Source organism: Gavialis gangeticus, unplaced genomic scaffold, assembly GCF_001723915.1.
Source record: "Gavialis gangeticus isolate Ggan-Ray unplaced genomic scaffold, GavGan_comp1, whole genome shotgun sequence".
Classification (NCBI taxonomy): domain Eukaryota; kingdom Metazoa; phylum Chordata; order Crocodylia; family Gavialidae; genus Gavialis; species Gavialis gangeticus.
In genome coordinates this window covers 130,003,090-130,019,543 of record NW_017729024.1, presented here as the reverse complement: position 1 = coordinate 130,019,543, position 16,454 = coordinate 130,003,090, and the positions used below count along the sequence as shown (strand labels likewise).

Here is a 16,454-nt window from a genome sequence, read left to right as displayed (position 1 = left end):
TTGTAGCCTGTCCCTCTCTTCTAGCATGCCCACTTCTCCCCACATCTTAGTGTCATCCACAGATTTGAACAAGGTGCTTTTCACCCCCTCGTCCAAGTCACTGATGAAGATGTTGAACAGTGCGGGCCCGAGGACCAAGCCCTGGGGAACCCCACTGCCCACATCCCTCTAGGTCGAAAATGACCCATCCACCACCACTCTCTGGGGATGCATGACAATTTCTTTTGGTCCACCACTGCTCTCTGGGGATGCATGACAATTTCTTTTGGTCCAGTCCTCCAATCTGTCAAGGTTTATCCTCCAGCATATCTAGTACTCCCCCCAGCTTAGTGTCGATCTGCAAACTTGCTGAGGGTGCACTCAATTCCATCTTCCAGATCATTGATGAAGATATTGAACAAAACTGGCCCCAGGACTGACCCCTAGGGCACTTCTCTTGGTACTGGCTGCTAACTAGACATCAAGTTATTGATTACTACCCTTTGAGGCCAACAATCCAGGCAGATGAATCTCTTCTTTTTTGTTCCTTTCTGCTTCCCTCTCTCTTCTATTTCTTCCACCAGAGGCTTTGTATAATTTTCTAGTGTCTACAGTTGGACTTTTTGTAGTGATAATTAATGCAATTGAAAATTCTAGTTAAATCCACCTTACTTTCATCCTTATACTTCCTTAGCTTGCTTGTGAGAATGTTGTCGGAGGCTGTATCAAAAGTCATGTGAAAGTCAAGGTATATCATGTCCACTGCTGTCCCCACATCCACAGAGGATTGTCAAAGAAGGCAGTCAGGTTGGTCAGTCTTGTCTTGCCTTGGATGAATCCATGCTGACTGTTCCTAATCACGTTCTCCTCCTCCAAGTACTTAGAAATGGATTCCTTGAGGACCTGCTTTTATGGTTAATATGATTTTTCCAGGGACTGAGGGGAAGCTGACCAGTCTGTAGTTCCTTGGATCCTCATTTTTCCCGTTCTTAAAAGATGGGCACTATGTTTGCCTTTTCAAGTTGTCCAGGACATCTCCCAATCTCCACTAGTTTTCAAAAATAATGGCCAGTGGCTTTGCAGTCACATCAGCCAACTCCCTCAGCATACTCAGATGCATTGTGTCTGGTGGCCTCATGGATTTGTACATGTCCTGCTTTTCTAAATAGTCGCTAACCTGTTCTTTTGCCGCTGTTGGCTGCTTACCTCCTCCCCAAACTGTGCTTGTGCTTGCAGTAGTCTGGGAGATGCCCTTCCCTGTGAAGACTCAGTTACAAAAGGCCTACATTACTTTAGCCTTTTCTGCATTGACTGTCATTAGGTTGCCTCCCACAAGGGACCCGCACCTTCCCTGATTTTCCTTTTGATGCTGATATGCTTGTAGAAACCCTTCTACAGTAAAATCTCCATTATCTGACATGAGTAGGGAATGGTGGGTGCCGTTAATGTAAAAATGCCAGTTATCTAAAAATAGCAAAGTCAGGGGTGGGAGGCTTGGATGTGGTGGTGGCAGTGCAGGGTGGTGAATGGCAGCAGCGGTGGCACGGGGGGGGTTGCACGCAGCAGTAGTGGTGCAGAGTGGTGGATGGTGGCAGCGCAGTGCTGGTTAATAAAGTATACCAGCTAATAGAATGCCGGAAAACAGGGATTTTACTGTAGTTAGCCTTCACATCCCTTACTAGCTGTAACTCCAGTTTCATTTGCACCTTTCTGATTTTTATCCCTGCATGCCCAAGCAGTAATCTTGTATTCTTCCCTAGTCATTTGTCCAAGCAGGTAAGCACTATAATAACTAAATTAGTTTTGAAATGGGATACTGCTTAATTCACAAAGTTATGGGGGCTGCCTTTCAGACTAGGGTTACCGTATTTCCAGTTTCAAAAAAGAGAACACCTGTTGGGATTGGGGGGTAATATGATTGTGTGTGTGGGGGGGGCAGTGATATGTCCTGCTGCAGCCTCTTACTCCTGATCCACAGTACCCCACCCCACGGATCATGCTGATACCCCTCACTCCCGACCCACAGTCCCCTGGCATTGCCTGTACCCTGCACTCCTGACCCACAGCCCTGCCACTGCCCTTCACTCCTGACCTGCAGCTCCCTGCCCTCCCAGTTCTACTGGTGCCCCTCACTCCTGACCTGCAACTCCCTGCTCCCTGCAGCATTTTATGGCTGCCCCACCCCTGTGAGTACAGGCACCAACCCTGGTGCTGCCATCCCAGCCACGCAGCTCCCTGTTCCCCATCCCCTTCCCCTGGTGGAGAGGCAGGTGCCTCCCCCATGCTGATGCAACCCCAGCACCTGGACAGCTTCTCCCAGTGCCAGCAGGCACCCACTACCCTCTCACACACCCATCCCCTCCACACACTCCTGCCACGCCCTACCCCCCCATACCTCTTCCTTAAAATTCTGGATATAGGGGATAGGAAAAATAGCAGGTAAGAGGAAAGAGGTAAGCTATCATATCTTTCATTTTCCTTTATTTTGGTATCCATCAATTGTTGATATGTTGAAATTAATCCCTCCCCCCTCCACCGCATACACACATTTTTTACAGGATTCCAGTTAATGGGGGCAACTACAAGACAACTGTGTTATAACAAGCCCCCATAGGATTAGAAGAAACATTGGCTTAAAGAGGGTATTCATCCTGATGGAGTTTGTCAGTTTGCTTCATTATCAAAATGAAAAGATCAGTTTCTGCTGTTGGGATTGTTAAAAGTGAGGGGCTGCTTATATTGAATTGGTGCTATATTTCTGCCTGAAATGTTGCTTACTTCACAGGAATATCTTGGGGCTTAATTCATATCCAGTTCAATTTTTTAAACACAATGCCATGCAATACCAGCTAAGTTCTATTTTGATCATTCAAAAAGTAAACCATTTTCTACCAACTTTCTGCCTAACACTTATTACCAACATTCCTTTTTCCCTTTACCCTTTTCTTTCCTTTCTCCTTTTCATTTTATCAGTAGCATCCACATTTTAGTTTCCACACACTTTTTGATATGTCTGGTTGGATTTCTTCTTCTTTGTTCCTTTCTGCTTCCTTCTCTCTTCTATTTCTTCCACCAGAGGCTTTGTATAATTTCCTAGTGTCTACAGTTGGATTTTTGTAGTGATAATTAATGCAATTGAAAATTGTAGTTAAATGTCACACACATACTGGTTATTTAATCCTTGGCTGCAGCCTAAAACACAAATAAAAATTCAAGTGTCAATACAGTCCTAATCAAGAGATGAATTCAAATATCTTTAGGACATATCAGAACGATTTGTGTCAGTTACTAGATAGAGGGTGACTCGGTCTTAGAAAAACTAGTAACAATTATTTGCTGATAGTTCAGCTGTCAGGCTGCTAAACTGTTATTGTAGGCAAACCTAAGGCAAGCTTACAGAGGTGCTTTCTAGACTAGGAAAAAAGTTGGAATTTGGGTTGTGCTTAAAATGAGCTATTTAGGAACAGACCAGAATCCGACCATTTTTCCTACTGTAGATGTAGGGTAGGCCCCTTAGTGGGTTTTAGTAGGTGTTATATACAGCGGTTCAGCCTAGCCACTAAGAGAGCTCTTGTGTTAAGTTACTTAAAAGAACATGGTGTTAGGAAAAATGTGGGATTCCAACACTCCAGGGCTGAATTTAACTTTTAAGAAATCCAGCTTTGTAACTTGTTAAAATGTTATTCTAAATCATTTGTGTAGAAGAAAAGCTACTAGAATATTAGTTTGTCTTTATTTTATGTTTAAAGAAAAACCACCACCACATTAAACTTCTGATCAGAAAGAACATTGTTTCTGTAGTCCTCTTGCAGAAAGTGACAGATTTCATAGCACACTATTTTTGAGCCTTCTTCTTTAATGGTAGACCGTCTTAGCTTATTAATTAACATTCAAGTGACCTTGGTTTCTAAATAATACTTGGAGTTTACAAGTAACTTTTTATGCTTCAGGTTAATATAAACATTTCTTATAAATTAAATAATTATTTGTATTTAATTGGTGAATATTGGTGTATAGTATGATGCTAAAAATATCTCTATCATTTTCCTCATTTCTTTTTATTTTTCTGCTTTTTACCAGATTTGCATCTGCAGGAGATGATGGAATTATATTTTTATGGAATGCTCAGGTTGGTTTGATTTCTTTAGAGGTGAATTTGGGGAGAGAGGGGCTGATTCTATTCTTCAACCCAGCATAAAGGGATGTTCACTCCACTGAACTTAATGTAACTATGTGTAGCATATTATACACTTGTTATGACTGCAGAATTGACTTAAGAGTGCCTTCATTTACAGGAGACAGACAATAGTACAAATATGAGTTGGTTTTATAGAGATGTCTAATTGAACAAAAATAAAAATATTTAGAAAGTTTCAGGCTTGTCAGCTTCAGAAAAGTTGGATGTGAAACTGAGCATCTGAGAGAGCTCCAGACAGCTGGTTTAATTACCCTTATCCCTTCTCCTTCTCCCCCCCCGCCACCACCCCCCCAGAGTACATCTAAGGCGTCTTTACAAATTAGATCTGTGAGACGAAGTTCAAGTCAGTGAGAGTTTAAATGCATAACACTAGGTGCATCTACATGTGCAATTAATGTGATGCAATAAGCTTTGGAGCAGTTTGAGCTGGAGTCAGCTGCTCCTGGGTGCAGTGTCTACACATATGCCCCGGACAACAGCAATCGGCTGGGCTGACCAGGCACAATGTACACCCATGGTCATCATCTACATGTGCGTTTTGGCACAGTAAAGTACTCTGCCGTAAGATAGTACTGTCCCTGGCGGTGCTATCCTACACTGAAGTTAATTAGTTTACTGCTCCCTAATACCAGTGCATGTGTAGACTGTGACACTTTACTGTGGAAATAATTAGTCTACTCCTCAGTAAAGTGTAGTGTAGATGTACCCACTATGTAGGAAAGAGCCTTAATTGCTTACTACATGTAAACCTCATTCCAGTTTCACAGATTTCATAGACAGTAGGGCTGGAAGGGACCTTGGAAGATCATCAAGTCCAGCCACCCGCCCGAAGGGCAGGAAGTCAGCTGGAGTCATAGGATCCTAGCAAGATAAGCATACAATTTACTCTTGAAGGTGTTCAATGTAGGTGCTTGAACCACCTCTGATGGCAGGCTGTTCCAGACCTTGGGGGCTTGGACAGTAAAGAAATTCTTCCTTATGTCTAGCCTGAAACGGTCTTGCAGTAGTTTCTAACTGTTCGACCTTGTCATCCCTTGGGGCGCTCTGCTGAACAAATGTTCCCCCAGATACTGATGGTCATCCCTGATAAACTTATAGGTGGCCATCAGATCACCCCTGAGCCTGCGCTTTTCCAGGCTAAAGAGCCTCATAGATCTCAGCCTGTCATCATAAGGTCTTTTTCCTGACCTGTGATCATGTGTATGGGTTTTCTCTGGACTCTCTCAAGCTTCTCCACATCCTTCTTGAATTGTGGAGCCCAAAACTGGACGCAGTACTCCAGCTGCAGCCTCACCAAGGCTGAGTAAAAGGGGAGAATGACATCCCGGGATTTGCTTGAGAAGCATCTATGGATGCAAGCCAGTGTTTTGGTTGCTTTACTAGCCACAGCATCGCATTGTAGGCTCATATTCATCTTATGGGCAATGATGACCCCCAAGTCTCTTTCTGGTTAAAGCTTTCAGGCACAAAATACCCTCTGTTCTGGTTTGAAGAAGAGCATTTTCTGCTTGAAAGGTAGTCTAACGTCTCTCCCATTTATGTAGTTGGTTCATTAAAAATATTCCTAAACAAATAAATTCTGCTGCTCCCAGTTTTAGTAGAATGCTTCATTGTTATAAAAGATACTTCATAACTCGAATTTGGAGTAGAAATATGTCTGGGTGAGAATGAATATGCAAGTAACAGTAATGGATATAAAAGTATACACACACTTTCTTAAACTGTTTATGGATGGAAAACTTGTGCATGTCCAACTTTGGAGGAGAGTTGTATTTTCTGCTTAAGTTATATGCTTGTTGAAGTGAATCTTCTTATATTTAGCAGTTTAAGTTCTACTTTTCATAAGGCACACAAGCACCTAGACCTTACTGGATTTGTGTGCTTTTCAGAGTTTTATTCTTATTTTAGTTTTTGATGCATTTTTATTTTTCAGACTGGAGAAAAACTATTTGAGCTACACGGACACACACACAAGATTACAGCTGTTACAGCCTTTCCTTCACCTAGTGCTTGTGAAGATGAAAAACATTTGATCTTAACAGCATCTGCTGATAGGACAGTTATTGTATCCTTCAACCTGAAGAATATTCTACTGATTTTAGAGGGAGTGGTGAGCCAGGCAAAGCCAGCTGGTGATTGTTATGATACCATTCAAAGGCCATAATCAGAATTGGGGCCCTGCTGTATCTACTGTCCATGATTAGCTATGGCCCCTGCTACAAAAGTAATAAATTATTAATAATAACAAATGGTAATGTGAAATTTCAGCATGCCCAAACATTGAAAATTAGGCCAAGATTTAGAAAACTTACATGTGCCTCTGGATATTTATTTCTATAAACAGAGCAAAGACATTTTAAATATAGTAATCTTTTTTTTTTCCTTAATAAATGAATTCAGGTTTGGGATTGTAATAGTGGCAGGCAAGTTCAGAAAGTAACTTCCTTCCATTCTACCGTGAAGGTAAAGAAGAAACTCCAGTTGTGTTCTAAGCTTATGTATGTGTAATACACATGTAGTAAAAGCTGATGAGACATGTGAAGACCAAATGCATTAAAATGAACAGCAGTCTACACTTTAGTTAGCTGAGAATGCTACATTCACAGGTAGAGGAGGGACTGAGAACTAGGCACTGGGAACAAAAAGGTATCTTTACACATGTGGTGGGGGGGCAGGGGGGCGGGGCAGGCAACAACTACTAATCAAGAAGGTGTGTCTACAGGACACTTGTTGATTTGTTAGGCCTCTTGACTAATGAGTTTGGGTAATGGGTCATAACCTACAGCTTCTGACCTGGAATAGTTTTTGACCTGTGGAAATCTAGCCCTTGTTATCTGGTGGCGATGCCTTGGAAGACCACAGCTTCCAGGCAGAGATGCTCCCACTTCTCCATGCCTGACTTCATTGAGGCTTGGGCTTGGCAATTTAGCTGATCATGAGATTACATATGCACTGTTTTTTGGAAACAAGGAGGGGTAGGGCCAAAAATGACAAGCCTAGCAGATATACCCAGCTGTGCGGAGTGGCAGACAGCATTAGTAGTTATAATCTAATTTGAGTCTAGTATGCAACACTCCAATCTATCTCTTTAAAAAAAATAAACTCAAATAAGCTTAATAGAAAAAACATGCTGTGATGAACTATAGTAAAACTAATGAAGGTGCCAAAAGTCCTAGGATATAAAGTGCAGTCATAGTTATGAACAAATAGCTACTGACCCTTTGTAAACGTCTGTCTGTCAGGAATGTAATGTTTCAGGGAGAGACCATGAAAGAGAAGAAAAATTGCAAAAGCTGATGTCATAAGGAAACAATACTAGGACAACCTTAAGGGTAAATTGGTTCTATGGGGACACAGTACTCTGACTAATTAGCCCTGCTGGAATTCATAGTTAATTAACTGAGTCAACACCTAGTGAACACAGTTATAAGAACATAAGAAGTGCAGTGTGTGGTCAGACCAATGGTCCATCTACTAGCTCTCTGACAGTGGCAGGAGTAGATGCTTTAGCAAAAGAACATATGATATATCTAGAGCAGGGGTCGGCATCCCCTGGCACGTGTGCCACAGCATGGCATGCAAGACTGTTTTGCTTAGCACGTCACAGCCAGCCTGAGCTTTGGACAGCTGCTGCCAGCTACAGAGCCCAGGCTGCTTGCATGATTTCAGGCAAATGGCTGGAAAGGGGCCTGGGGCAGTGCAACCCTGTCCCCTACCCTGCTGTGTTCTGTGAGGTGCATGTGCAGTTGCTGCTGCCCCAGAGCTGGTTCTGAGGCTCTGGAACCTAGTGCAACTGTTTGCATTCTCCCACCTGCCTCCCGTAGCCGGCTTGGGCTCTGGGTAGCTGCAGCAGGTGGTGGGCAGGCTGCAAACAGCTGCATTGTGTGCAGAGAACCGGCACTGGCTCTGCGCACACCTCGGGGCGAATAGTGTGGAAGGGGCCGGGGCAGTGCAACACCAGCCCCTCCCCTGCTCTCCACCTGGAGGTGCCTGCATCCACTGTCAGCAACGAGGATCTGGCCCCTTGTGGCTCTCCTGCCTTCTGCCTCTGGCACTCCAAGTTGAGGCATGGATCAAGGTTGGGGTGTTTTTGGCATCCTGGCCAAAAATGTTGCTGACCTCTGATCTAGAATGATCTCCCTGTTAAACCTTCCCTGGCATCCACTGTCATTGGTTTAGAGATGCCAGAGGGTACATACCTGACCATTCTGTTTAATAACTACTGATTCTATCATCCATGACTTTGTCTAGTCTTTTTTTTGGACTGCTCCTGGTTCTGCTTCTGACTTCTGCTCTGGTTTAGGAGGTAACCTGCCTGGAGCAGTATGGAATGTTTGAAGGTGCTGGCTGGCATAGTACATTTACAGGCTAGATATACCTATTAAAATTAATAGGAATTTTTTGTCGTTAACTTCAGTGGGGTCAGAATTTCACTCTTTCTGCATGGTTTTCAGTGTCTTCAGTAGGCTCTTCAGATATTGATCATCTCTGAAAAATTAAGACTTGCAGTGGTGTTAGTAAAATAATGTTGTTTCATATATAAATTCTGTATTTTGCAGGAAATTGATATTTCAACGCTCTTGTTTCAGAGTACCTGCCACTATACCTATTTAAAGATGATGAAAATTTCATTAAAAATTCCCCAATGAACTTTTGCAAAGGACATATATCTGATTTTGTTCTGCAGTGTTTGACGGTTCTTCAACGACTGGATGTATGGTTGTCTGGAGGGAGTGATCTGTGTGTTTGGAACAGAAAATTAGATCTCTTGTGTAAGACTAGTCATCTTACTGAAGCAGGTAAAAATCTAAATGACTCATTATGGCAGATAAAGTATAAGGAAAATGGATCTGTATAATGATGCAAAACCAACTCTCTTTAATTCTTATGATAACATTAAATATTAAAGTTACCCTCTATCTATATTTTAAAATGTTAACTTAATCATTTTAGAATTAAGGAAACCTACAATCTCCTGTGCTGTGTGAATTGTAAAATGTCAGATCTCAATAACTATACATTAACTTTGACTACATTCTCAGCTGGTGATTTATCCATGGTCCCATTAGGCTGAGGATCTGGCCCTCTATAGTAATTTATATCTCTAGGAGGAACTAGGTTTTTCATAATCATGGAGCACCAAAGACTTTTTATCACAATGTATCATAAGATTCAATTTGTACAAACAAAATACGTTTTTAAATAGAAACACAGTAAATATGAACGTTCATGCTGTTGTGAGCTATTAATAAACCCATGCTTTGAGTACCATCTAATTACACAAGGAACATGCTCTAAGTTATTTATAAGCATTGCAGAGGCAGCTAGGAAGCTGTAGAAAATTTCCTGGATTGGTTAGTACATATTGTCATAATACAGAAGAACTCAGAGATCTTTACTCTTCATACAAAGGAAAATTACATACATTCACAATTTCACCTCTTGTATTAAAAGCATAATATTGATAATCTTGCTGGATTCTGGAGCATATCTCTTGACTACCTCAATATGAGGTAAGTCACTCGGGTTAAACCCTGTTTTACTTTCCTATTGTAAGAAATGAATTTTTTTGCTTCATTTAATTTATACTTGGAAGGGAGATGATATAGAACATTGTAGATATTAAAGAAGAGGATTACAAAGCATTTTCAGGCTGTTTCTTCTGGAGCATGCTTGGGGCGTTTGTCATTCAAACCTTCAGTATGTAGGTTGCTATTTATAGGGCATGTCTACATGTGATGATAGTGCAGTTAGCACCAGCGTTTATTGTTTCCTGGGTGCAGTGTTTACACTTGCACTTGGGACTGCAGCACATTGAGCTGGGACAGAGCAGCTCTGGCTGTCAGGGGTATCTCTGGGAGTCAGCCTGCCAGCCTGGGACTGCTCCAGTCCAGCTCAGAGTGCCATGGAAGAGCGTGAGGTTGTTCCAGTGCAGGGCTAGCCAGCCGGCAGTCCCTGCACTGAAGCACCCTCATGCCCCAGTCAACCGTGTCGGTGTCTACATGTGCATGGCGGCACGCTAAATAATGCCACCATAGGATAGTACTTGTGGTAACAAGTATTGTCCTTCAGTGCCATTCATTAGTTCACTATGGTCTAATAGGGCCGCATGTGTAGACACTGGGCACACCTACTAAATGACTGTGCAGTAACTGCCATTATTGTGGAGTCTTGGCAGTGCACAGGTTATTTCCAACCCTACTGCGCATTATCATTGGCGTCACGGTTTGCGCTCACCGATGCTATGTTGCCATAGCATGTCACTGCAGTGATGTAGCATCTCATTTAGACATACCCACTGAGACTTTATTGTGGAGTTAATTACTTGGCTCCACAGCAAACGTCTCATAGATGTGCCCATAAAATACAAACACTTAAAATTTCCGATGGAGCTTTTTGACTTACTGTCCTAACTGCTATACAGATGGATGTGAAAACATGGCACCTACTCCAAAACCCTTGAAGTGAAATCCTGGCTGTACTGAGTCAAGAATTTAATTTTCACAAGCCCAAAGGAAAATATATATGCAATACCATGTACCTTTTTCATAAGCTGTGCACACTTTACTTGTACCCCATTGCTCTTTTTCATAAGTGGCACAAATTAAGTGCTCTGTAAGGAGAGGTGTGAAGTGGAAGGGGATGGTGGGCTTTGGATCAGTTAGTGATAGACATTTATGCATGTAGGGCAGCATGGAGGAAAATATAGACAGTGGGACAGGGTAAGCAGGTGGCCTACACTGGCATCATTGATAAAGTACAGGGGAGGCTCTAGATGCTAAGGACAAGAAGTATGATTTAGATGCAGTGAAACAGTGAAGGAGACTCTCAGAGGCAGAGCAGTATGGTTGGATGGACAAGAAAGCTCATTGTAGCAGTTCTGTTCTTAATGAATAAGAGGGGGTGGTTGGGAAGCCAGAAACAAAGAAGGCAGAAGCCCTGGAAATAAGGGCTTGTAGGAGGGTTTTAAATAAAAAAAAAAAATCTGATTTTTTTCAAAATATGCAGGTAAAAATGATAGTTTTGGGGCATGGCCTTGTGTGGGGATCAAGGGAAAGTGAAGATGAGATCATGACTCTGGGCATGAGTTATAGAAAAGATGGTGATATTACTGATAGTGACAGAAAAAGCAGCGTGTGGTAGCAGCTTTGGGAGGAAGGATCATTTTAGTCATGTTAAGTTCAAGAGACCATGTCAAGGAGACAGGCCAAGATGGGATGTTGATAAAGGGAATCAGAGGCAGATGAAAAGTGAAAAGGCAAGTTTGGGAGCTGTAAATGCAAGGGTGCTAGCTGAAGCTATTTAAGGGGATGAGAGCCCTTAAGGACAGTGTAGTGAGGGAGAAGAGGAGGAGGGTCTGACACATTTTGAAAACTATAGTCAGGAGTAGGGGTCCTGAATTACCTGTAAAAGTCAGTCCTGTTGTACTTTGTACATAACACACTCATCTCAACAGAGAAAGAAAAGAATGTTGAAAGAATGGCAGCTAAAAAAACAAATTACTAAGTCAAGTTTGTAGTAGAAGTGTAGTATAGTGCTGCAAACAATGCTAGCAGTTCTGAATTGGGCTAAAGTAAGCTGCCTTATGATAGTGTTGCATAGTAAGCAATCACAAACAACCACCATTCTTTGTTTATAGGACTGCATCTCCTTTCCTGAATAAGGGCCTGATCCTAAGGTGTCAGATGCCCTCTACTCCCATGTTCAAAATCAGTTGCTATCATACTTTGCACAAAACTGTAAACACCCAGGTGAGCCTGCAATTGAAGGAAAGAGGCTTTTGTCTCTGTTATAGGAGTTTCATATTGCATTGCCTAATTTTTTCACAGCTGACATTGATTTCACTGGAACTTGGGTATATGATATCTCTGTACATTAGGCCAGGGGGTTTCAGTCTTTTTGGATCATTGTACCCCTGGTGGCCCGATGCAGAGCAGGGTGGCAGGGAGGTGGCACATGGCTGGATGCAGAGTGGCGGCAGCCACCGCATGCGATTTCCAACCCCCCCCCACCCCCAATGTCCAGCCAGGTGGGTGGCACTTACACAGCAGCACGGGATGCTGCATGGTGGCGCTCTGTTCCCACCTGCCTGTACATACCCCCCAGGGCCTTCTCAAGTGCCCCTGGGGGTATGCACACCCCTGGTTGACAATCCCTGCATTAGGCAATCAGTATGTAATATAGTTTGAATTATATAATGTAATAGAGTATACCTGCTTCTTACGTTTAAGTTTAAAAAATATTTGGAAAAACATTGGGTTGGAAAGCCACCATATGTCAATTGGCATAGTGCCATCAAAGTCAAGGAAGCCTTTCCAGTGTATACCTGTTGAGGATCTGGTCCATTGTATTTTATTAAATATGCATGCAATTGGTAAAGGAGCCCTTTTACTGTTTTACAGTAGTCAGGTGTATGTATGCCAGTACAGAGACTATAGATTTTACTGTAATATAGTGTGTGTGTGTGTGTTGCTGGTATGTATGTGATATTTGGTTGGCCTATCGTATGTGGAAAATATCAAATATGGAACTGAACTTTTTTAAAGAAAAGCCCACATCTTTTATAATGGTGAGAAGAGAGCCTGTTTAACTGGTATATTTTTGGGTGCAAAATAACTGTTTCTGTTTTATTTACTGATGTTTTCAAAGGTGTCAGTGCTTTGGTTGAGTTGCCTAAAACCTGCATTGCAGCAGCTGTTGGCAAGGAATTGAGTAAGCATATTGCATTTCAAATTAATCTTCATGTCTCACTATATAGTCAAGAATTTCTGATATGCAGCTGATAGAGATGCATGACTGATCAATTTTGTTGTAATGGTGTAGGAAAATTAAATGGTATTTGGCTCTAATTTAGTAGCCTCCTTTCCTTATTTCCTCATCTATAAAATAGGGATAATGATGATGATCTAATCATCTTTGGGATCTATTGACAAAAGAACTAGGAAGTGTTTTAATTATTTTGCCTGGTTTGCAGAGGCCAAATACCCCTTAATCCTCCTTTGGAACTTACCATTTGAGCTTCCACTTTGCTTTCATGTTTTTCTCCACCAACCTGAGTCTTTTTTCTTGTTAAGCTACTTTACAGTCTGCTTATCTCAAGGCCATGCATGCTGGGGGATTATATCCAGAGGATATAATTAGATGTTGTGAGAATCCACTGGTGTTTATTTGAAGAGAGTGAAGAGAGAGCTCTCTCTAGCTGGACAGAACTAGCAGCCAGCTTGCAGATATCTAAGGAGAGTCTTTAAAAATAATATCAAGTTACATAGTACCTTTCAGTTGTTTAGAGGCTAGAATAGGAGAACTCCAGTTAACTGGAGACCAGATACATTGTTGGGCAGGCAAAACGCATGTAGCTAAAGAATAGCAATCTGTGATATTTTAAGAAAAAGGAAGTAGGGACAAATTAAAACTAACCTTATGTCTAGAAATGGGCATACAATGTAAAACTTGCACCTGAATGTTTATTTATAATCTTCTTGATGAGGCACAAAAGGAATTTAGAGACAGATTAAAATAAGGTCTTAAGTCCTTTGCTGTTTCAGACACCTGGAAAACTCAGAACATCTGAGTCTGAGAAATGATCTTTGTAAATATTCAGAGAGATGTTGAAGTAATTCCAGGTAAATTACAGTAATTTAAAAGGTATGTGCAGCTCTTATTCCTAAGCAACTGCACTATTATTTATGTACTTTAAAAAACCTGTTTTTAGATTTTTTTTTCAAATTTTAGTTCTTTGTTTACGAATTGACATATTTTTGGGGTGAAGAAACTCATAAGAGACAGTCCAGCACAGATTAGCAAATACTGTGTTTTGTGTCCTTCACACAGTAATTAGCTTATATCAAAGTGAAATTATATGCATTATTTAAACATGTTTGCTTTGCTCTACATGAGTGATAAAGCTGATTTAAAAATTTCACTCTCTCTCTCTTAAGTCATTTTTAGGTTGATTGCTTCCACCAATGAATTAGAAAGTTGGGGTGTTATTGAAGTGAAACGCCTGGTTGACCATCAGGATAACATCCTGTCATTGATCAATGTCAATGGTAAGATTGATATAGCATTGTTAGTTATCAATGGAATATTTTCAGCTGCAAAATTTATTTTGTTTGTGACCAAATACCTACTTTTATAACTACTTGATAGACAAAGTTATGTAGTTGCAAAGGTAACCAAATGTAAAACTACATGATGAAACTTATGAAAACCTTTATATCATCAAAGGACTTCACAAACCCTAAGTAGTGATCATAACTTTTCTGCAAAGTAAGTATTATTATCAATATAGTTCTTGTCTTCTCTATGTACAACCAGAGAAACTAAACCAGGCAGGTTATGAATTGTTTGGGGCACAACAGAGTCAATGTCAGTGACAGAAAATGAACTCTAAGCCTTGGTCCTGAAGTGAGATGTTAAAGCTACTGCTCTGTCATTTCTTCCTATGTGCTTGACTGAAGTTGTTCCCGCTTACAATTGTTTAGTTTATTTGAGTGCAGTATCTTATTGTAGACAGGGTTGCAGAAAGAAACTGCAAACTTTAAAGGAAATTTCAGGAACTATTTTACAGTTTACAGCATACTGCAATGTATGCTGTAATGTAAGTGTTGATTTATATTTGCTTGATATTCAGTACAAAGGCAAAATCGTCTGGAAAAAAAGGAGCAACTTTGGAGTCTGAACGAGAGTCATGTCTGCACAGAGACCAAGAATACGTTGTTTGGCTCAGTGCTCAGCATTGGAGTTGAGTGGGGCTAGCTCCACAAAGGGTTTTACTGTATTTTGTTTCACCTCCCTCTTAATTAGCTGGGCTCAGTAACATTCATAGGATGAAATTAAGAGCTGAAGCTCCTGATACATTTTATGGGGAAACTTACACATTTAGGAAAGAAGGTCACAGAAGCCAGCAAGCTGAGTGGCAAGCTGCCTTAAGCCAAACTGTGGGACATGCTAAGGAAAGGACAAGGCCTTAGAACCATCCCTCAAAGTAATGAGGCACCTAGCTGTGGCTTGGAACTGAGGAAGGGGAGGGACCAGGACAGCAGCTGTGAATCTGAAGAAGCAGACTGTGGCATTTTTGTTCCCACAGTTTTCCATTGGTTCAGAGGAGATGAACAATGCTAGCTATAACAAGGCAAAACAATAACAACTCTTAAGTGCCATTGGTAGAAATGTCTTTTCCATGTGATCTCAAACTCATGGCAGATGATTCAGTCGTACCCTTTAACATTGCAGTTTGTTACAGCATTTACATCAAGAAATTGGGGAAGCAGAAAAATAACTTGCATACTCTTCCTTAGAGCTGATGATCTGAATAAACACCAGAAATGAAGTGTCTTTTCATGCAGATCAAAGGCAAAGTTCTGAATATTTCCATGTGCTTCAGTCAGTGGTGCAGTATACATTGTCATTATGTACAGCACAACAGTTGAAATACTTTCTTTCTTAATTCTGATTATGCAAAACCTGACTAATTATTTAATGTTTAGATAGCTATAAAAATATAATTAGTATCTTTGAAAGAAGTGATGAGTTTACTTAGCCAAACAGATACCATGCATTCTTATTAGTTTAACTTGAAACTAGTTTCTATTTAGAAATTTTCTTAGTTTTTTAGTTTGAAATTGATTATTTATGGAGGTGCACTGATACATCAGTTGATATCGGATGGGCAATGATATAAAGAAAATTGTCTGTATCGGAAATCAGCCATATGTGGCCGATAAATGCCCCATGCATGTGCACAGCCACGGTGCAGCATGTGGTTGGTGAGGAGCACAGCCTGGCAGCTTGGAGAGCTGCATCCAGCTAGTAAGTTTGTTGTGGGGGAAGGGAAGGTGGGGGGCAGATCAAGGCCACTGCAGTGAGGGAGGGAGTGGGGCTGGAGCAGGTGCTGCCTGGGTGCGGTGGGGTGGGGTGTGGGATGGAGCCGCAGCTCATCTGGCAGGTGTAGTTGGGGGGAGGGGGTGGCTCTGCACTCACCCCAGGAGGGCATGGGGAGCATGTGCCCCAGATCTGTGTGGGGTGGGATGGCTGCCACTGCGGGCTTGGACCAGGGCTGTGCCAAGCTCTTCCTGGCGGGGGCTGGGCCGTACTGTGCTTGGGGCGGGCAGTGCTGGGAGGGGGGTTTGGAGAGGGGCTACAGCGAATTTTGGGGTGGCTGCAGCACCCCCCTGTAGCTTCACTCCTAGTGCTGCCCGCCCTGAGTGCTGTCCTGCCCAGCCCCCACTGGGAAGAGCCCAGTGCCACCCCACCTTGCAGCTGCAGCCCTCCTTGA

The 16,454-nt window shown here is 41.9% G+C and overlaps 1 protein-coding gene across 1 annotated transcript in view; it reads left to right on the top strand.

Annotated features, from left to right (window-relative positions):
• The window catches only part of WDR41 (WD repeat domain 41), a gene marked incomplete at its 5' end in the record, with an annotated part of 55,650 nt that overhangs the window by 22,579 nt on the left and 16,617 nt on the right, over positions 1 to 16,454 (top strand). Inside the window, 6 exons of the mRNA XM_019518247.1 lie at positions 4,060 to 4,108; positions 6,111 to 6,242; positions 6,578 to 6,640; positions 8,865 to 8,976; positions 12,827 to 12,889; positions 14,116 to 14,226. Coding sequence (XP_019373792.1) covers positions 4,060 to 4,108; positions 6,111 to 6,242; positions 6,578 to 6,640; positions 8,865 to 8,976; positions 12,827 to 12,889; positions 14,116 to 14,226 — 530 coding nt within the window. The remainder of the gene's footprint in view (positions 1 to 4,059; positions 4,109 to 6,110; positions 6,243 to 6,577; positions 6,641 to 8,864; positions 8,977 to 12,826; positions 12,890 to 14,115; positions 14,227 to 16,454) is intronic.